Source organism: Oryctolagus cuniculus, chromosome 1, assembly GCF_051225735.1.
Source record: "Oryctolagus cuniculus isolate XC-2025 breed Fujian yellow rabbit chromosome 1, ASM5122573v1, whole genome shotgun sequence".
Lineage (NCBI taxonomy): Eukaryota > Metazoa > Chordata > Mammalia > Lagomorpha > Leporidae > Oryctolagus > Oryctolagus cuniculus.
Genome location: NC_142867.1, coordinates 237,149,823 through 237,167,419, shown reverse-complemented (window position 1 = coordinate 237,167,419; position 17,597 = coordinate 237,149,823). Strand labels below are relative to the sequence as shown.

At 69.3% G+C, this 17,597-nt stretch overlaps 1 protein-coding gene across 4 annotated transcripts in view; it reads right to left on the bottom strand.

Annotated features, from left to right (window-relative positions):
• Nucleotides 1–17,597, bottom strand: part of NACC2 (NACC family member 2) — a 41,463-nt gene that overhangs the window by 8,532 nt on the left and 15,334 nt on the right. For 2 of the 4 annotated variants that reach the window (XM_070066742.2, XM_070066750.2), the window contains exon 2: nucleotides 7,917–8,848. In XM_070066742.2, the coding sequence (XP_069922843.2) occupies nucleotides 7,917–8,787 (871 nt within the window). In that variant the 5' untranslated portion in view covers nucleotides 8,788–8,848. Of the gene's footprint in view, nucleotides 1–7,916; nucleotides 8,849–9,759; nucleotides 9,896–17,597 lie in introns of those variants that run through there. The other 2 variants (XM_070066756.2, XM_070066744.2) reach the window with 2 other exon arrangements.

The following is a 17,597-nucleotide window of genomic DNA, read 5'->3' as shown; positions in this document are numbered from 1 at the left end:
TGCACAGAGGTGAGCAAAACTGGTGTGTGACAAAGGGACAAGGGCCAGTCCCCGAGGGAGTGGCCAGCAGCCACCGGGCGGCGCAGGCAACACCAGGCACCCCCCCCCCCCATAGGGCCACAGCGACCACGCAGAGCTGAACCAAAGGCGAGCTCCAGGGGAGACGGCGGAGAGGAAGCCAGGGCGGGATGCATGCGGGGTGGGGGCTGCCAGGGACGCCCTCCTCGGAAAGCCCGGAATCCTGAGATCCAGGGTCACGCCCCACGACAGACACCGCGGGCTTTGCAAACGGACAACTCTGTGCAGGAAGCCACGACAGCCAGCCACGGGCCAGCGTGGCTCAGCGCAGTAAGCCACGGCCTGGGACGCCGGCCTCCCCTGAGCACAGCAGGGGTCCTCGGGGAGCTTCTTCCCCCAGGCCGCCCTCCCACACCCCTCGAGGGCGAGGTCTCAGACCCCAGCCGCAGGGGCAGCTTGAACAGGGCTGCGGGGCCAGAGGTGACGCCAGGCCACGCGACCACACGCAGGAGTGAGGCGCACACACCGGGCAGACGAGGCTCCAGGCGCTGTGGGGAGGCGGGGCCTGTGAGGCCTGAGACAGCGCGTACACGGGTGAGGCCGGCAGTAACCCGTCAGGAGTGGCCGCAGCCAGGAGGGGCGGGGCGGGGCGCTGAGGGGCAGCGTGTGTGCAGGCCGAGGCCCAGCAGAGAGCTCGCGGCTGCGCTGTGACGCAGGTGAAGCCTCGGCCTCCGCCGTGGGCACCGGGTCGAGTCCCGGCTCTCCCTTTCCGTCCAGCTCCCAGCTGATGGCCTGGGGAAGCAGCGAGGGCGGCCCCCGTGCCTGGGCCCTGCACCCGCGTGGGAGACCCGGATGGAGCTCCGGCTCCTGGCTTCAGCCTGGCCCAGCCCTGGCCACTGTGGCCATCTGGGGAGGGATATGGAAGACCTCCCTCTCTCTCTCTCTCCCCCCCTCTCTCTGTCCCCTCCCTCCCTCCCTCCCTCTCTCTCTCTCCCCCTCTCTCCCCCTCTCTCCCTCCCTCTCTCTCTCTCCCCCTCTCTCCCTCCCTCTCTCTCTCCCCCTCTCTCCCTCCCTCTCTCTCTTGCTTGCTCACACCACGTGCACCAGGAGCCAGCGCGGGATTCGGGGAGCGCAGGCGACCCCCGGCCTCGCCCCGCAGCAGCCGCCCCTTGGCCGCCCGGAGCTTCTCCGGTGCCGGTGCAACGCCAGCGGCAGCAAAGCCCCTGTCGCAGGAGCTGTGAGATCAGACGACCGAGACACCAGCTTTCAGACCACACTCCCGGGCACGGGACACACAGTGACCAGAGATGGGGGGGGGGGGCAGAACGCAGCAGGGGGCCTGGACACGCAGGCGGGAGGAGAGACGGGAAACTCCCCGGGGACAAGGACAGGGAGCCCCGGGATCAGGGACGGGCCGGCCGGCCGGACAGCTCAAGTTCGGGGCAGAGCTCAGCCAGCAGGAATGCTGACGTCACCTCCCCGGAAAAACAGCACAGAACACGTAATTAACCCATGAGCAGGGACACGGGCAGAGATGACCGCCAGGCTGCAGATCAAACCCAGAGCCAACGGCCGGGGACCTGGAGGTGGCCGAAGACGCCCACGAAGGGGGGTCTGCCGGGGCGGGGGCTGCGGGGGTCGCCCAGGGGCCACATCGCGGGGCCTGGCTCCACTCCCAACCCAGCACCCCGGGAGGCAGCACAGGACCTGGATGGAGTTTTGGCCACCGGCTTCCTGGGCGCTGCGGGCATTTGGGAAGTGACCCAGGAGAGCCGTGTCTGCCTGTGAAACTGACAGTGTCCAGGTGGCTGAGGCCGGGCGGGCAGAGAGGCGAGGGGCCCCTCCCCCTCCCCAGGCTCTGCACTGAGACGGCTCCTGCTCACGCGCTGGAGGTGGCAGCAACGCCCGAGTCCCTGGGCCCCTGCACCCACGCGGGAGGCCCGGGTAGGGCTCCCGCTCCTGGCTGCAGCCTGGCCCTGGCCGCTGCGGCCATCTGGGGAGTGAACCAGCAGATGGGTCATCTCCCTCTGCCACTCGGATACACGAATCTTTCACCAAAAGAATACAAGGAAGCCCAGGAGCAGCCTGGGAGGACGGGTGACGGCAGGGAGGGCACCAGCAGGCAGGACACCAGCCCGGAGCAGACACGGCAGGCCCGGGCCCCCACCCACGCAAGGGCAGGAAACTGATGAACAGGCGGGACGCGGCAGGTGCACCCCGGGGCACGGGGCTGCAGTGTGCAGACCCGACACGCACACGCACACGCGTGTCTGGGACCACGCAGCACACAAGGACGGAACCCAGGGACCACGGGGACAAAGCCTGTAGGCAGCACAGAGCGCTTCTATCTGAAGGAGGATGGAACATGCCCTTGGGGCGTGTATACAGTAGGCGCTCTGCAGGTGCGGGGTCTGTGACGCTGCCTCTCACACACACAGTGACTCATAAACAAAGACGGAGGCCGAGGGCGGCTCCAAGTTTGGAAACAAGCGAGGGACGGGCGGACGGCTCTGCACGTCAGCAAGGGCAGAGGACGCCTGAGGTCACGGGCAGGGGGTCAGAGGTCACGGGCAGGGGGTCAGAGGGCACAGGCGGGTGTGTGGCAGGGGTCAGAGGGCACAGGCGGGTGTGTGGCAGGGGTCAGAGGGCACAGGCAGGTGTGTCCCGTCTTGGAGCGCCTGGGATCAAGCCCAGCTCCCACTTCCCACCCAGCTGCCCACTGATGCACCGGGAGACAGCGGTGATGGCTCCAGTCCTGGGCCCTGCACCCGATGGCAGACCCGGGTGAAGCTCCTGGCTCCGGCCCGGCCCGGCCCTGGCCGCTGCGGCCATCTGGGGAGTGACCCAGCAGAGGGAAGACCTCTCTCTGTAGCTCTGCCTTTTGAAGAAACAAACAAATCTTAAGAAGAGAAAAGACAGGAAAACCACAAAGGAACAGAGGAAGAGCGCTGGAAACCAGAGGGGGAGAGCCTGCAAAGAGGCGGCCACGGCCACGGGGAGGCCACGGCCACGGCGGGGGGAGGCCACGGCCACGGGGAGGCCACAGCCACGGCGGGGGAGGCCACGGCCACGGGGGGGGGCACGGCCACGGGGGAGAGGGACTTCCAGGAGCCAGCAGCCAGCTGAGGGACGCGCACGGCGACCTGCGGACGGACCAGACCCGAGAGGGTGTGCCTGCCTGCTGGGTCACTCCCAAACACCCCGGTGCCAAAGACGGGGACCAAGAACTCAGTGCCGGCCTCCCCCGTGGGCAGCAGGGATCCAGGTCGCAAGCCATCGCTGCTGCTGGACTCACTGTCCCTCCTGGGCGGGCTCTGCTTCGGGGGTGCCCACTGCGTGCCAGCCGGCAAGAGGGCGTGCTGGAGCCCCAGGGCCTCGACCCCAAGCCCCGACCACGGCTGGGACAGCGACGGCTGGGACAGTGGCAGGCGCGCCCTGCGAAACGGCCAGATTCACCCCACGACCTGAACTCAGAGACCTGAGTGCGAATGTCTGAAGGCCCAGGCCTGCGCCCACCCAGAACCTTGTGTTCTGTGGCTGCTGAGCAGACCCGAGACCCCACCTACTCCTGGGCGGGGGGACAGACACAGGACGGCGGCCAAGCCCTGCGGCGGAGGGGCTGCCAGAAATGACCACAGGGTGGGCATAGTCCCTGCCCCTCGGACGTGGAGGTGACTGTGGGACCCCCAGCCCTGGGCAAGCTCAGACGCACGCTCTACCGGGAAGGCGACCACGTCGTCGGGGGCGGCAGTGGCGACCCCGGGAAGACGAACAGCGCCAGGAGCCCGAGCTACGCGGCCACAGCAGCACCGGGGCCCGGGCTATGCAGCAGACACGGAGGCGTCCAGGCAGGAGGCCCGCAGCAGAGCCGGACGCAGGTGCGAGGAGGCACCGACGCGGGGACTCAGCCCGACCCCGAGACACGGCAGAGCCCCAGGCCACCCGAGGGCCCTCAGCGCCCACGAGGCCACTGGTCACCGCCGGAACGAGACGGGGGAGACTCTGAAACACCCACAATGAAACTATGCGGGGGCCGGGCGCGTGCGGGGGTCGTCACCAATGCCACCCCAAGTCGGGTGCCTGGTCCCCTGCCGGCCCCGCCCACGGCTTCCCGCGCCGGCCCTCAGTGGCCCTCAATGCACGTCGGACTCGGCCAGGCCCAGCCCCGGTTCCGGCGGGAACTTGAGGGTTAACTGTGGGCAGGTCTGTCTCACTCAAGTAAAACGAAAATAAATCATCTCTTATATTTGAAAACCAGAGTTACAGAAATCGATCTTCCATCCCCTGGTTCACTCCCCAAATGGCCGCGACGGCCGGAGCCAGGAGCTTCTCCTGGATCTCCCACGCGGGTGCAGGGCCCAAGGACCTGGGCATCCTCCACTGCGTTCCCAGGCCACAGCAGGGAGCTGGATCAGAGGTGGAGCAGCCGGGACTCAAACCGGCGCCCACATGGGAGGCCAGCACTGCAGGCGATGATGGCCTAGCCCGCTGCACCACAGCGCTGCCGGTTAAGTCTCCGCCCGTAATGACAGCATCAGCCCCAGCCGCTCCATTTCCGACCCAGCTCCCTGCTGATGCACCTGGGAAGGCAGCGGAGGACGGCCCAGTGCTCGGGCCCTGCACCCGCGTGGGAGACCCGGAGGAAGCTCCTGGCTCCTGGCTGCTGATCGCCTCAGCTCCGGCCATTGCAGCCATTTGGGGAGTGAGCCAGCGGATGGAAGACCTCTCTCTCTCTCTCTCTCTCTCTCTCTCTCTCTCTGTGACTTTCCAAGAAGAATCTATAAGTCAATCTTTTAAAAATCAATGCTGTGTTTCTGTGAACTGCACACACGTGCACGGGGCGCCCTGCCTGTGGCCGGCGGGGTCGGGAGGGGCCGGGGGACAGTCCAGGTGCCACCAGGAGACTCCGGTGGGCACAGCTCCTGCTGTGATGTCTGCCTCAGCTACACCCCGAGTCGTGGCCTTGGGGAGTTCAGGGCTCGAGGGTCAGCCAGGAACAGTGCACTTGCTGGGGGGGGGGGGGGCAAGGGTGCCCAGGGGGCCCCAGAGATGCTCGGTGAGACACACATGGCCGGCAGGAGTGCCCCCAACTCCCCACTTCTCGGGCCCCAACCTATCCAGGCCCGTGGCTTAAAGCCTCCCTCACCGGGGAAAGCGGTTCCAACAAAGTGGCCGCACCCCTGGTCCTCTCGTGGGAACCGCACGTGACAGCTGCCGGCAGAAGTGGTCTCCCCGCCCCCAGCAGACCCCCGTGGGCGGCCTGCACTGTGCCACGTGGGGCAGGCTCTGTGAGCTGGACCTCATCCGAGGGCAGCGCTGCCACCCCATGGGCTCTGCGCTCCAGGCCTGGGCCGACGCCCACCAAGCTGACCTCGAAGGTCACAGGCCACACGGCCAAGGGCACTGTGGCCGCTGCCTCTCCTGGGACCACAGAGCCACCCACACCCTTGGAGCGGGCAGGGCCGGGGATGGGCAGGGCCAGGTGCCTGGACAGCAGGGCTGAGGCAGGGCCCTCGGGGGCCACGGGCAGTTCCGTTGTCCAAGTTCCCCCTGCATTTGTGCTGCGACTGCCGGGCCCCACAGAGCGCGTGCAGGACCCAGGGGGGTGGGCTGGGCGGGGGCAGACTGGGCCGGATCCACCTTCCCTGCAAAGAGCGTCCAGGGCGGAGCTGGGCAGCCCGCTGGCCTGGCCCCTCCTGGCCCCCACACCCTCTCCCCCACAGCACAGCACCCCAAGGCTCACTCCCTGCCCCCACCGCGGGCGCCTCCCCAGCCGGGACATAATCACACGTGGGGCCTGGGCCTGTCTCGGGCACTGTGGCGGGGAGCCACGGGACAAGGGGCAAGGACCCCACACCCGCGCCTCGGCGGCCGGAGACCACAGCCCAGAGCCCCAGAGGGAATCTGCCCTGCGTGGGAGACGTCCTCGTCCTCAGCTGCCCGCCCAGGGATGAGGCCCACGCGCCCTCGGCCGCCAGCTCGCTGCCCGTCAGGCTGGGTCCCGACACGCGTGAGCGCCGGGCGCCTGCACCTCCCGCAAAGGCGAGGTCTCCGCTCCCGGCACGACAGCCGGCCAGCGTGACAGGTGCACGTCGCCCCGTCTGCTGCCAGCCCCCATGGACGCTGGGGACGGACCCCCCACAGGGCTTCTGGTTGGCACCCCAATCGTACCAGACTGGATCCACCTGCACGTGCACTGGGAAGACCCAAGCCGGCGGCCACGGCACAGGCCCGGGGGAGTGACGGGCGAGCCACTTCCTGTCCTGCCTGCCCACTGGAGTCCAGCATGCAGGCTTGGAGGGGGGTGAGTGTGGGCATCGCTGTCCCCTGGCCACACACACCTCGTGGTGCACAGTGGGCGACTTCAGCCAATCTCTCACTTGACCGGTAGGGAGCCCCGGCCGGAGGGGACACGGCGAGGAGCAGCAGGCTGTGGGATGCCCCAGCGGGCACCAGGATCCGCCCCGAGGCGGCCTTGGCGGGCCCCGCCCCTCAGCCTCCCCCCAACCAGCGGTGCTGGCGACAACGTCACTGCCAATAACCTAGATTTTCACCAAGAAGCCACACGCCCCCTCCTCTGCCCCACTTATGGGCTTTGCCAAAGACAGAACCACAGCTCATTGTCCCGAGGCCCCTCACAGGCCCGGCCTCCCACACGGCCTCTGGGCACCTCTGGGAGGGTGGGCCGGCCACACGCGGGAACCCCCCGGGGCCCAGCCCTGGTCCCACAGCCGCAGCGTGGCTCATGGCTCGGCCCCTCAAAGCCTCTCACAGCCACGGTCGGCCAGCACGCAGGAGGGGAGGCCTCCGGCTGACCCAGCTCTCGGTGGCAGGTGCATCGGACGAGCTGTCCCCTGCACCCTGCTCCCTGCGACCCAGCGTCCAGCCCGCCTGTCCCCGGGCCAAGGTCACACTGGACGAGGGGCACGGGGTTTGCAGCAAGAACTCTGGAGGTGTCAGAGCCCACGGGCCTGTCCCTGGCTCAGGGTGCTCGTGGGGAGCCGCGGCGGCAGCCCTGCCCCAGCGCCCGCTCCACGGAGCCCCGTCCAGCTGCCACGCTGGGGTGCGGTCCTCAGGGGGCTGCCCGGGGCTGGGAACCGGAGCCGGAGGAAAGGTCGCCGCCCCAGGGCAGATTCCCGGAGGCCCGGCCCGCGCCTGCCACGTGAGCACCACTGTCCTGCTCGGGGCCGATTTGGGAAAGGCCAAGCGTGTCCCCTACTGCTACCGAACGGCAACAGAAGCCACGGAGCGTGGGTCGCGGCAGCGCTTACCAAGGAAAGCGGGACACTGGTGCTGGTGACACCTTCGTGGGGGCGGTGGGGAGGCCACGGCCGCGGCCACACCCACTGTCGGGTCCATAGCCAAGCGCCCAAGCTGGCTCCCTGTCCCCCACCCCCCAGGACAGCAGTGTCTCCCAGGCGAGGGAAAGACAGGGCGCCCATGCGGCCACACGGGGCCACGGCAGCTCTGCGGCCCAGGCTCAGAGGAGGCACCGGTTCTGGGCCCCGACGGCTGGACCCTCCGTCCAGCAAACCCTGCCCCCCGTCCAGCACCCGGCATGGGGGGGCGCATGAAGCTCCCAGGTCCCACGAGGGGAGGTGGCCCAGCAAGGAAGAACCCGGGGGCTTCCCTGGGGTCACAGGAAAGACCCAGGTGACCCTCAGCCTCCGAGACAGAAGCCAGTGGACACCACGCACGGGTCCACGTGCCGCGCAGGTGGGGCACCGAGGCCGGAGGCCGCGACAGAACCACGAGCCCCTGCAGGTGCCCCGGCCACCGTGGCCTCCGGGGCACCCCAGGGCCCCTCCCACCCCCCCTCCAGGCTGGCCACTGCTTACCCCGCACCCCCCACCGCCGACAGCAGAGGCCTCCCCGCCAGGCTGCAGGGGGCCCGTTACCTGCGTAGCTGCCCGTGGCCTTGATGTACACCTGGCCGTACTGCTCGTCCACCATGGCGTCGTAGGCCTCGTCGTCCTCCTCGTCCTCCTCGTTGTGGTACGAGGTGGGGCTGTCGGTGGTGGGCAGGCTGCTGGCCCCCGGACTGGTCCGCTCCCCCTGGGGGTACGGCGCCTGCTGGACGCCGGGGATGAGGGTGGCCAGGCTGGGCACCCCGTAGTAGGAGACCCGGGGCAGCTTCAGGGGGGCCGCCCCGGCCGCCACCGCCACGCCGTCCCGCGGCCCCGCCTCCAGCGGGCGCTTGGGGGCCAGGCCCGGGCCGGCGGCCGGCGGCAGCTCCATGGCTTCGTGCTTCACGCGGGTCAGCAGCGGGATGGGCACGGAGGGGGACACGACGTAGGGGCCGGCGGCGGTGGGGGCCGGCTGCAGCTGGGTGCAGGGGCTCTGGGGCTCGGAGCTGGCGTCCTCCGTCGCGGCCGTCTGGGAGTCGCAGTGGGGCGAGCTCACCTTGAACATGAGGTCGGTGCCGCGCTCCACGATGTGCTGGATCTGCAGGAAGCCGGCCGTGTACATGACCACCAGCTGCTCGCTGGCCGCCATGGTCAGCTTGCCCGTGTAGCAGAAGGACAGGATCTGCTGGAAGCAGGCGGGCGGCACGGTGCCCGGCAGCTCGAAGGCGCTCTTGCTGTTGCCGCTGAACAGGTCGCGGAAGTAGAGGCTGCTGGCGGCCAGCACGGCCCGGTGGGCCTTGAAGGCCTGGCCCTTGACCACGATGGACACATCGCAGTAGAGGCCCAGCAGGCGCTGCTCGTTCAGGCAGCCGAGCACGGTGTTGCCGAAGTTGGGGATCTCGATGTGCAGCATCTGAGACATGGCGGCCGGGCGCTGGCGGCGGCCCTCTCTCTCAGCGCGGGGCGGCCCTGGCGGGGCGCATCTGCGGGGACGGGGAGGGGCGCGGCCTCAGCTCCCGCCGACGCCCACCGCCCCCCACCAAGTGGGCCGCGCTCCCCACCGCGCCCTCGGGCTGCTCCATGCACAGACCCCCGCGGGGGCTGGGGGGGCTGGGAGGGGCCGGGGCAGCAACTCCTCTCCCAGAAACAGTTCCTGGGCTGCACCACGGCCCCTTGCTGCGCCCAGGCCAGGGGTCCCGGAGCCTCCGGTCCTGGTTTGTTCCCTCCCCTCCCCTCCCCTCCCCTCCCCTCTCCTCCACAGCCCTGCAGAGGGCCCAGGTGTGCGTGGGGGGGCCACTGGGCTGAAGCCAGCCCCCTCCCGCGTCCTGGAGCTTCCCTGGGCAGGTGGGCAAAGGGCTGGGACCACTGGGGAAGTGAGCTGGGGGGGGGGGGGGCCTGTGCTCTCCCCTCCAGCCCAGGGGGCGCTGTGTGCAGGGCTGGCCCGCCCGCGGCCACTCCCGGCTCCCGGGCCCAGGACCCCAAGCGCAGGTCCGGGCGCTGCAGCAGGGACCGGCTGCCAGAAGCCGGAGTTAGAGCTGTCGCAACCCCACTCGAGGGTGCCCGCCCTCCCGCTCGGCATCCAGCGCCGGCCAATCCCTGCTGGCTCGGTCCCAGCCCAGGTGACCAGCGAGGACTGGGAAGCCACCGGGGGGCTGGGGAGGTGGTGCTGGCTCCGCGCGGGGTGGGGGGGCGGGGGGGCCCCAGCTCGCAGGGCCACACAAAGGGCCACTGTGTCCTGAGGGCGGCCGGAGGGGAGGGGAGGGGAGGAGAGGAGAGGGAGGGGAAGGAGGGGGGCGGAGCCAGCCTGCGCCAGGAGTTGGGCAGGTGGGCCCGCGGTGCCCCCTGCTGCAGAGAAGTTGCTGGCGCCGCGGCCCCGGCCGGAGGGGGGACCTACCTTCAGCGGCTGCGGCCAGCGGCCCGTGGCTGCCCGCTCAGCCCGGCAGGGCAGGCTCCCCGCACACGCCCGCCCGCTGCTCCGGGAATGCAGCAAACGGAGCGGGAGCCCTGGGGTGGGGAGGGCTGGAGGAGGAGGAGGAGGAGGAGGAGGAGGAGGAGGAGGAGGAGGAGGAGGAGGCGGCGGCGGCGGCGGCAGGAGCCTGGGCGCTGGGCTCCGCGGCCACGGCTCAGCTGCACCCAGGCCGGCACTCCCGGGCAGCGCGCCGCATCTCAATGATGCGGCCGGATGCAGACGCACAGCCAGGCGGCTCCCGGGAGTGAATAGCGGCCTTTGATTTGGGAGCCGAAGCAAATGCCAGCTCCCAGCCCCGGCTTTCAAAACAGTGGAGTGTTGGTGCCAGAGGAATGCGTGGCTCTGGGTGTTGGTACAAGACAGACTTCTGATGACTCACGGCAATGCAAACAAAGATGGCAGAAGCACGGCTGTGCGTGCCGGCTCGCGGTGCCCGGCAGCCGAGACAGCCTGCAAACCCACCGCGCACTTCTGCATGCGATCACCCCGTGCACCCCTCCCTCGCCCAGGACAGCCCCGGTCAAAGATCTCGGCTGTCCAGACACTCTGCAGGGCTGGGGCGTTGGGGCCGGCGGCGGGTCAGGGGTCCCGGGTGCTGGGGGGGCAGCCGGTGAAGTCGGGGAGCACGCACGGCCGGGGGGGAGGGGGAGCAGGCAGGGACAGCACTGGGCCGGGGCGGCCGGCCCCTCCCCGCTCCGCAGGGCTCAGACCAGGACCAGGACCTGCTCTGTGCAAAGAGCTACCTGGCGGCCGGAGTCCTTCCCAGGGGAGCCCCGCTCTGGGCTCCCACAAAGTGCTGGGGTGTCCAGCCCCAGTTCCCCACCTGCCACCCCCCACACCCAAGGGGCAAGGTCTTTTGCTCGCTCCAACCTGAGCTCCTGCTGCCTGACCCCCATGGAGTGACACAAGCCAGGAGGCCTGGCAGGAGGCGGCAGCACCCACAGGGAAAGACAAGAAGCCACTGGGCCAGGAGCAGGCTGCGCGGGCCTGGGGCTGGGGCCTTCGCAGGAAGGGCCCTCGCTGGGCTGTGCGCCACCCTCCCGGGAGCAGCCCTGCACACCCCGCCCCCCCGCCCCGGGCTTTGCAGCTCCCTCCAGGGCTCCAGCTCTGCTGAGTGCCCGGTGCTGGCCAGGAGGGGAGGAGCCCCCAGGACGGCGCCCACGCAGGAACTCCCGGAAGGCAGACAGCTCGGCCGAGCCAGGAGGAGGGGTCGCCTGGGCCGGGGCAGCGCGCTGCCCAGCCAGGTCCGACCCGCGGCCAGGGGACCCCGTTCAGCACCTGAGCCTTCCCTCCCACCAGAGCCTGGGCCCCGGCCCGCGGACCACATTGAAATCCTGGGTCCTGCAGGTGCCACCCCACACACCGGCCACTTCCTGGAACGACTCCGCGGCCTGAGTCGCTGAGCTGTGCCCAGAGAAGCAGGGGGCCTGGCCTTCCTCGGACGGCCCCTGGGGCGGAGCGAGATACGTGTGAAACCCGCGGCTGCAGCCGGCATGGCCACAGCTGGCATGACCGGAGCAGGCGAGGCCGCTGACCTGAGCCCTCAGCGGCGGCCGCACCTCAGAGGCCGTGCCCAGGGCTGGGGCCAGCGGCGCTCACCCGTGGAGGGGCCAAGTGGCCCTGCGGACTGAGGACAGCGGCCCTGCTGCCACCCTGTCCTCGGGACACCTGTGCCGGACAGGGCTGGTGTCGGGTTCCGTTCTTAGACGCTCGCCCGGGGCAGGAACAAAGATGGGCTTCAGGGTGAAAGAGAGGCTTGGCTGTGACCGACAGCAGGGCGGGCTGGGGGCCGGGGGCCGGGGCAGCAGAGGCGGGGAGGGGCCAGCGGCCCAGCACTCTGGACGCTGTCCCCGCCCCCACCCACCCCCTCCCATGACTCCCTCAGCCACGCCCCCGGCCACGCCCCCAGGCCCCTGCACTGAGGACCTTCACAGGGCGGGGGGAGGGCGCTGCAGGGGCAGGGGCAGGACCTGGAGAGGGGCCCCTGCCACCCAAGCTGAGTCCCAGGATCAAATCAGGACACGGACTCCCTCCCCAGCTGGGCCAGGGCCGGCCACCAAGGGCTCCAGCGCCCCGGGGCCCTCCCACCAGGCACCGAGGGGGCAGGGGCTCCCACAGGTCCAAGGCCACCCCAGGGACCCCAGGCTGGCAGCTGGACAAGGCGGGGCTCCCCTCGCAGGCCCCAGCCCTGCCTGGGCTCCCCCCACCCAAAACCCGCACAGGCAGCGGATTCCACGGCACGTCCCACGGCACCGAGCCACGGGCCGAGTTCCGCCCGCACAGGGTCACTTCCAGCAAGAGGAAGGAGGCGAGAGAAATTAAATTACATTATTCTGCAGGACTTAATTTTTTCAATCTAATAAGAGGTGGACCTCAGCGACCGTGCAGCCACGGGGGGCGGAGACATCCTATGGGAGGGCGGGGCTTCCCTCCAGGCCCCCTGGGCCACTCCAACTGGGAGGCCCTGACACCTCCCGCAGAGGCAGGGCAGGCCAGGGGCACCTGCTGAGATGTCAGTCAAAGGCACTCAGAGCTGGTGGCCCGGTGTCCCCAGGGACAGGGCGGCAGCAGAGGCCGTGGGAAAGTCCCTGGGAGCCGGCAGGGCGCCGGTGAGCGGTGAGCCTGGTTGGGGGGGGGGTGCAGTCACACACAGCACTGGCCCCAGCAGGACACAGCGGGAGCTGGGGCCTGGGATTAACCACTCCAGGACCCAGGCTGTGGGCTCAGGCAGGCAAGCCCAGGCCCTCGGGGAGCTGGGTGAGGCCCCGAGGTTCACATTAAACTTTTAAGACACCATCAAGGGGAGCCCGGAGCAGGCCTCGCTGCTAATGGAGCCCCTGCCGACCACATGGGCCAGGAGGACGGAGCAGGGGCTGCAGCCTGGCCCCGGCCCCGGCCCCTCTGGGGGTGCGGATGAGGAGACCCAAGCCGTGCAGCAGGAGCAAGCGGGCCAGGACGGGGCCCGGGGGCCTGGTCACCACCCCCGCCCCAGCATCCTGTCCCCGGACAAGGAGGGGCAGCCTGGGCCATGGCCTTTACACTTGACCCTCACGTGGGGAGGAGGGGTGCACACAGCACCCCCCAGGCCTCAGGGTCACGCAGGTGCACAAGGGTCTCCAGCCGGGCGAGCCCCGGGACCAGGAGGCCCTCTGGGCAGCCTCCGCCCAGACCACAAGCCTGGCCCAGCCTCAGCGGCAGAAGCCGCTCCGCCTCGCTGGCAAACGCCTGCTGGAAGCGGTCTTCCCGAGGAGGCGCGGCGCCAGGAGCTGCGAATCCAGAAACTCCTCCATCAGTCCCTCCCCGCTGGCGGCCCGGATCCCAGCGGCCAGGGCGCGGTGGGGACGGGGCAGGACCTCGGCTCCCTGTGACCCCGGGGAGCCACCGGGCAGGGCCGCCCGCCATCGCCCCCTGCTCTTCACCCTCAGGACACCCCGACGTTCACACAGGTGGGAGTTTGGGGGCCAAACCACACCCCCACACTCACATAAAGAAACGGCAGCAGGGCCGGGCTGTGGCACAGGTGAAGCCGCCGCCTGCGGCCCCAGCGTCCAACATGGACGCCGGTTCCAGTCCCGGCCGTCCACTCCCGATGCAGCTGCCTGCTGATGCACCTGGGAAAACGCACCTGCTACCGCGTCCCATCTGGAGCAGCCCAGGGGCTTGGGCCCGCGCCCCCCGCGTGGGAGACCCGGAAAACGCTCCTGGCTCCGGCCTGGCCCAGTTCCAGCCCTTGTGGCCATTTGGGGAGTGAACCAGCGGAGGGACGACCTCTCTGCCTCTCCCTCTCTCATCTCTGTCTTTCTAATAAGTAAATAAATCTCAAAACAAGAAGAAGAGAGACAGCAGCGGAGGGGCAGCGGCGGGAGGGGCCCCGCCCAGCCCAACAGCATCTGCAAAGCTCCCAAGAGCCTCCAAGGGTTCCAGAAGGTTCCCAAAGAATTAACAAGCGGTGCTTTGAAAAGAGCCGACAACCTCCTCACCGCGATGTTTGTGATTTAAATAACGGAAGCTTGAAGAGCGACTCCCCGGGGCACAGCCCCGGCTCCAGCACGCGGGGCCCCTGCACCCCAGCTCCGGGCCGGGCGGCAGAGCACTGCCCACCCCCACCCACCTCTGCCTCCCTCGCACGGGCCCGTGGGGGTCCCGGAGCGGACCCCCACCTGGGAGCAGGCAGAGCCCAGGGCTGTGGGCGGGGCTTCGTGCTCGGTGTTTAATATGCACAGTTCTCCTCATCTGCATATCGTGCCATAAATAGTCGGAGGCGAGGTAAGACACCAAGCTCCCTGCATTTCTAATTATGCTTAAAAACCTCATGGAAATGAGACCCAGAGACTCCGGCTCGGCCGCGGCGGGGGGTGGGAGGGGATGGACAATGATGCTACCCGGGGCCACAGCACAGGAGCCGTCCTACCTGGGTGTCAAGGCCAAGGACCCAGGTCCCCCCACCCCCCAGTAAGGAAGGGCCACCTGCTGTCCCCTGCCCGTCCTGCCCTGGCTCCCAGCACCAGGTCCCTGTCCGCCAGGGACAAAGCCTCCTGCCCACACAGGTGCCAGGCTCTCCAGGGCGCAGGTGGAGCGGCACCTGCCCGGCACAAGGCGGCTCCTGGGGCCTGGCTGCGCCCATCTGGGCCTCAGCCCTCGGGACTGACACGGCGCCCCTCCCCCACTGCCAGCTTCCTGGGCGGAGCACCAAGCCACCCAAGGGCCGGGGGCAGGCAGTCTCCCCCGCCCACCCAAATGGGCACTGGTGGCCCTGGACGGGCAGGAGAGGCCTGGGGCAAGTTCCTGAGCCAAGCGTGGGGTGAAGGGCAAGGGGCCCAGATGCCAAGAGGAGAGCAGCCCCCGAGGGTGGCAGTGCCCAGCTCACAGGGTCTCTGCCAGGCGCAGGGACACAGAGGGCGGCTCAGCCTGGAGCTCGGGCCCCAGGACCAGGGACCGGGCAGGCCCAGAGCAGCAGGGGCGGAGAAGAGGTGACCAGGGCGCTGGGCCTCTCGGCCACCTGTCCAGGCCCTGAGGTCGGGTCAGCAGAGGCGGGTGCCAGGGCCAAGGGCCCCTGCACGCTCCCTCCCCAGGGACCAGTCTGTTAGCAGGAAGCTGGATCGGAAGCAGAGGAGCCAGGTGCCCAGCCAGGCACCAGACATGGGACGCGGGGTCCCAGGTGGCGACTAAACCGCCAGCTCCCGCCGGGCATCGCGGCCCAGGCCGCAGGTGGGGCCTCTGTGGCCCCAGGACAGCGAGTCTCGGTCCCCTGTGCAGACGGCCGGGAACACAGGTGCCCAGGCCCTGCTCCAGCCACCACCCAGTGCTCAGTGCCCGCCCGGGCCCACCTGGCCTGCACCCAAGGCCCACCTGGCTGTCCGTGCAGGCGTGGGGCGCTGCGCCCCGTGTCCTGCTGGGGGACACGGCACGGGCAACCTCGTGGACCTGCAGGAGCCACGGGCCCAGTGGTCGGGGCTCCCGGCTCTGCCGTGGCAGCGGGAGACGGAGAAGCCTGCCGCCCGCACCGGCCCTGGCCGCACGCCCAGACCTATTTTTAAGCCCATTTACTAGAAATCCCACAAATTAAAGGAAATACAGATAACGCAGCAGGAATCCTGGGGGCCAGATAAAAGCCGCCCAGGATCGGCCTGCGCCAGGCGGGCGGCGCCACCACAAGGCCCGGCCCAGCCCACCAGGAGGATCCCGCAGGGCACAGGGGCCCTGCCCTTGCTTGGCTCCGGGCCCCCAGGTGTGTCCGCGGCGGGACCCTGACACAGCAGACGCACGCCCAGCCGCGGAGGCCCGGGAAGACCCTGCGCAAACCCAGAGCCGGGCTGCCTCCTCCCTCCCAGCGCCACAGGCAGGGTGGGCCCAGGAGGCCGGGTCCCACCCACCCACCCCGGCTGGAGCCCCCGAGGGAGGAGGGTCCCAGCACCACAGCCTTGAGCCACCACCCCCCTGGTCCTCCCAGCAGACGTGGGGCCAGATGTGGCGTTCAGTGATTTTTCTACGGAAGCCGACCCAGGGAGGGGCGGCGCGGTGGCACACGGAGCTGAGCCTCTGCCTGCGATGCCGGCAGCCCCTAGGGGCACCCGTTCCAGCCCCGGCTCCTGCTGTGGCCTGGGACAGCAGCGGAAGATGCCCAAGTGCCTGGGCCCCCGCACCCACGGGGGAGACCCGGATGGAGCTCCTGGCTCCTGGCTTCGGATCGGCACAGCTCTGGCTGTTGCGGCCAACTGGGGAGGGAACCAGCGGATGGAAGATTCTCTCTGTCTCACCTCTCCTCCCTCCCTCTCTCTGTGTAACTCTTTCTAGCAAAATAAATAAATCTTCAAAAAAACGCCTTTGGGAGGCCTGTACCCCACGCCCGGGTCCCTGCACCCTGCACCCACGCCCGGGTCCCTGCGCCCAGCACCCACGCCCGGGTCCCTGCACCCTGCACCCTGCACCCACGCCCGGGTCCCTGCGCCCTGCACCCACGCCCGGGTCCCTGCGCCCTGCACCCATGCCCGGGTCCCTGCGCCCACGCCCAGGTCCCTGCGCCCTGCACCCACGCCCGGGTCCCTGCGCCCAGCACCCACGCCCGGGTCCCTGCACCCTGCACCCACGCCCGGGTCCCTGCGCCCTGCACCCATGCCCGGGTCCCTGTGCCCATGCCCAGGTCCCTGCACCCTGCACCCACGCCCGGGTCCCTGCACCCTGCACCCATGCCCAGGTCCCTGCGCCCTGCACCCATGCCTGGGTCCCTGCACCCACGCCCGGGTCCCTGCACCCACGCCCGGGTCCCTGCGCCCTGCACCCACGCCCGGGTCCCTGAGCCCTGCACCCACGCCCGGGTCCCTGAGCCCTGCTAATGCCCCTGGGAAGCAGCAGTGGGACACGAGCTTGGCCCCTGACCCCAGCGGGCCTCCTGGCTCCTGGCTCCGGCCCGGCGCTGCTGTGCCAGGCATCTGGGGAGTGAACCAATGGACGGATGTTGTTTCTCAAAAAGCTGACTAAGTAGGGGCCACACCGTGGAGTAGGTTAGACCTCTGTCTGGGGCACGGGCGAGAGTCCCGGCTGCTCCACTTCCCACCCAGCTCCTGCTGTGGCCCGGGAAAGCAGTGGACGACGGCCCAGGTGTCTGGGCCTCTGCACCCGCATGGGGGACCTGGGAGAAGCTCCTGGCTCCTGGCTTTGGCCTGGCCCAGCCCTGGCCGTGGTGGCCTTTGGGGAAGGAACCACGTGATGGAAGACCCCCCCCCCCATCACTAAAACAAAAAGTGTCGCTGGGACAGCAGGGAGGGAGGCGAAGCGGAACCTCACCTCCACCACACGGAAAAACTAATTCAAAAGGAACTGAAGACACAAACGTAAGAGCCAACGCCATAAACTCACACAGGCACACACACGGCGCATCTCGTGGCCGTGGGCTCAGCGACCAGAGGAAAAACCGGCAAGTCAGACCTTGTCAAAGGCCCGGAGCCGAGCCTCAAAGGACGGCAGCAAGCAGAGCAGGGATGGCTGCCTGTCACCTGTCACCTTCCAGAGAGGCAGGTGACGACCGAGGGCCGACAGGACCCGGGGGGGCCCACACACGGCAAAGCACGCACACGCAAACACACACGGCAAAGCACGCACACGCAAACACACACGGCAAAGCACACACATGCAAATACACACGGCAAAGCACACACACACGGCAAAGCACGCACACGCAAACACACACGGTAAAAGCATGAACAGCAAACACACACGGTAAACACGCACGGCAAAGCACACACGGCAAAGCACACACACACAGC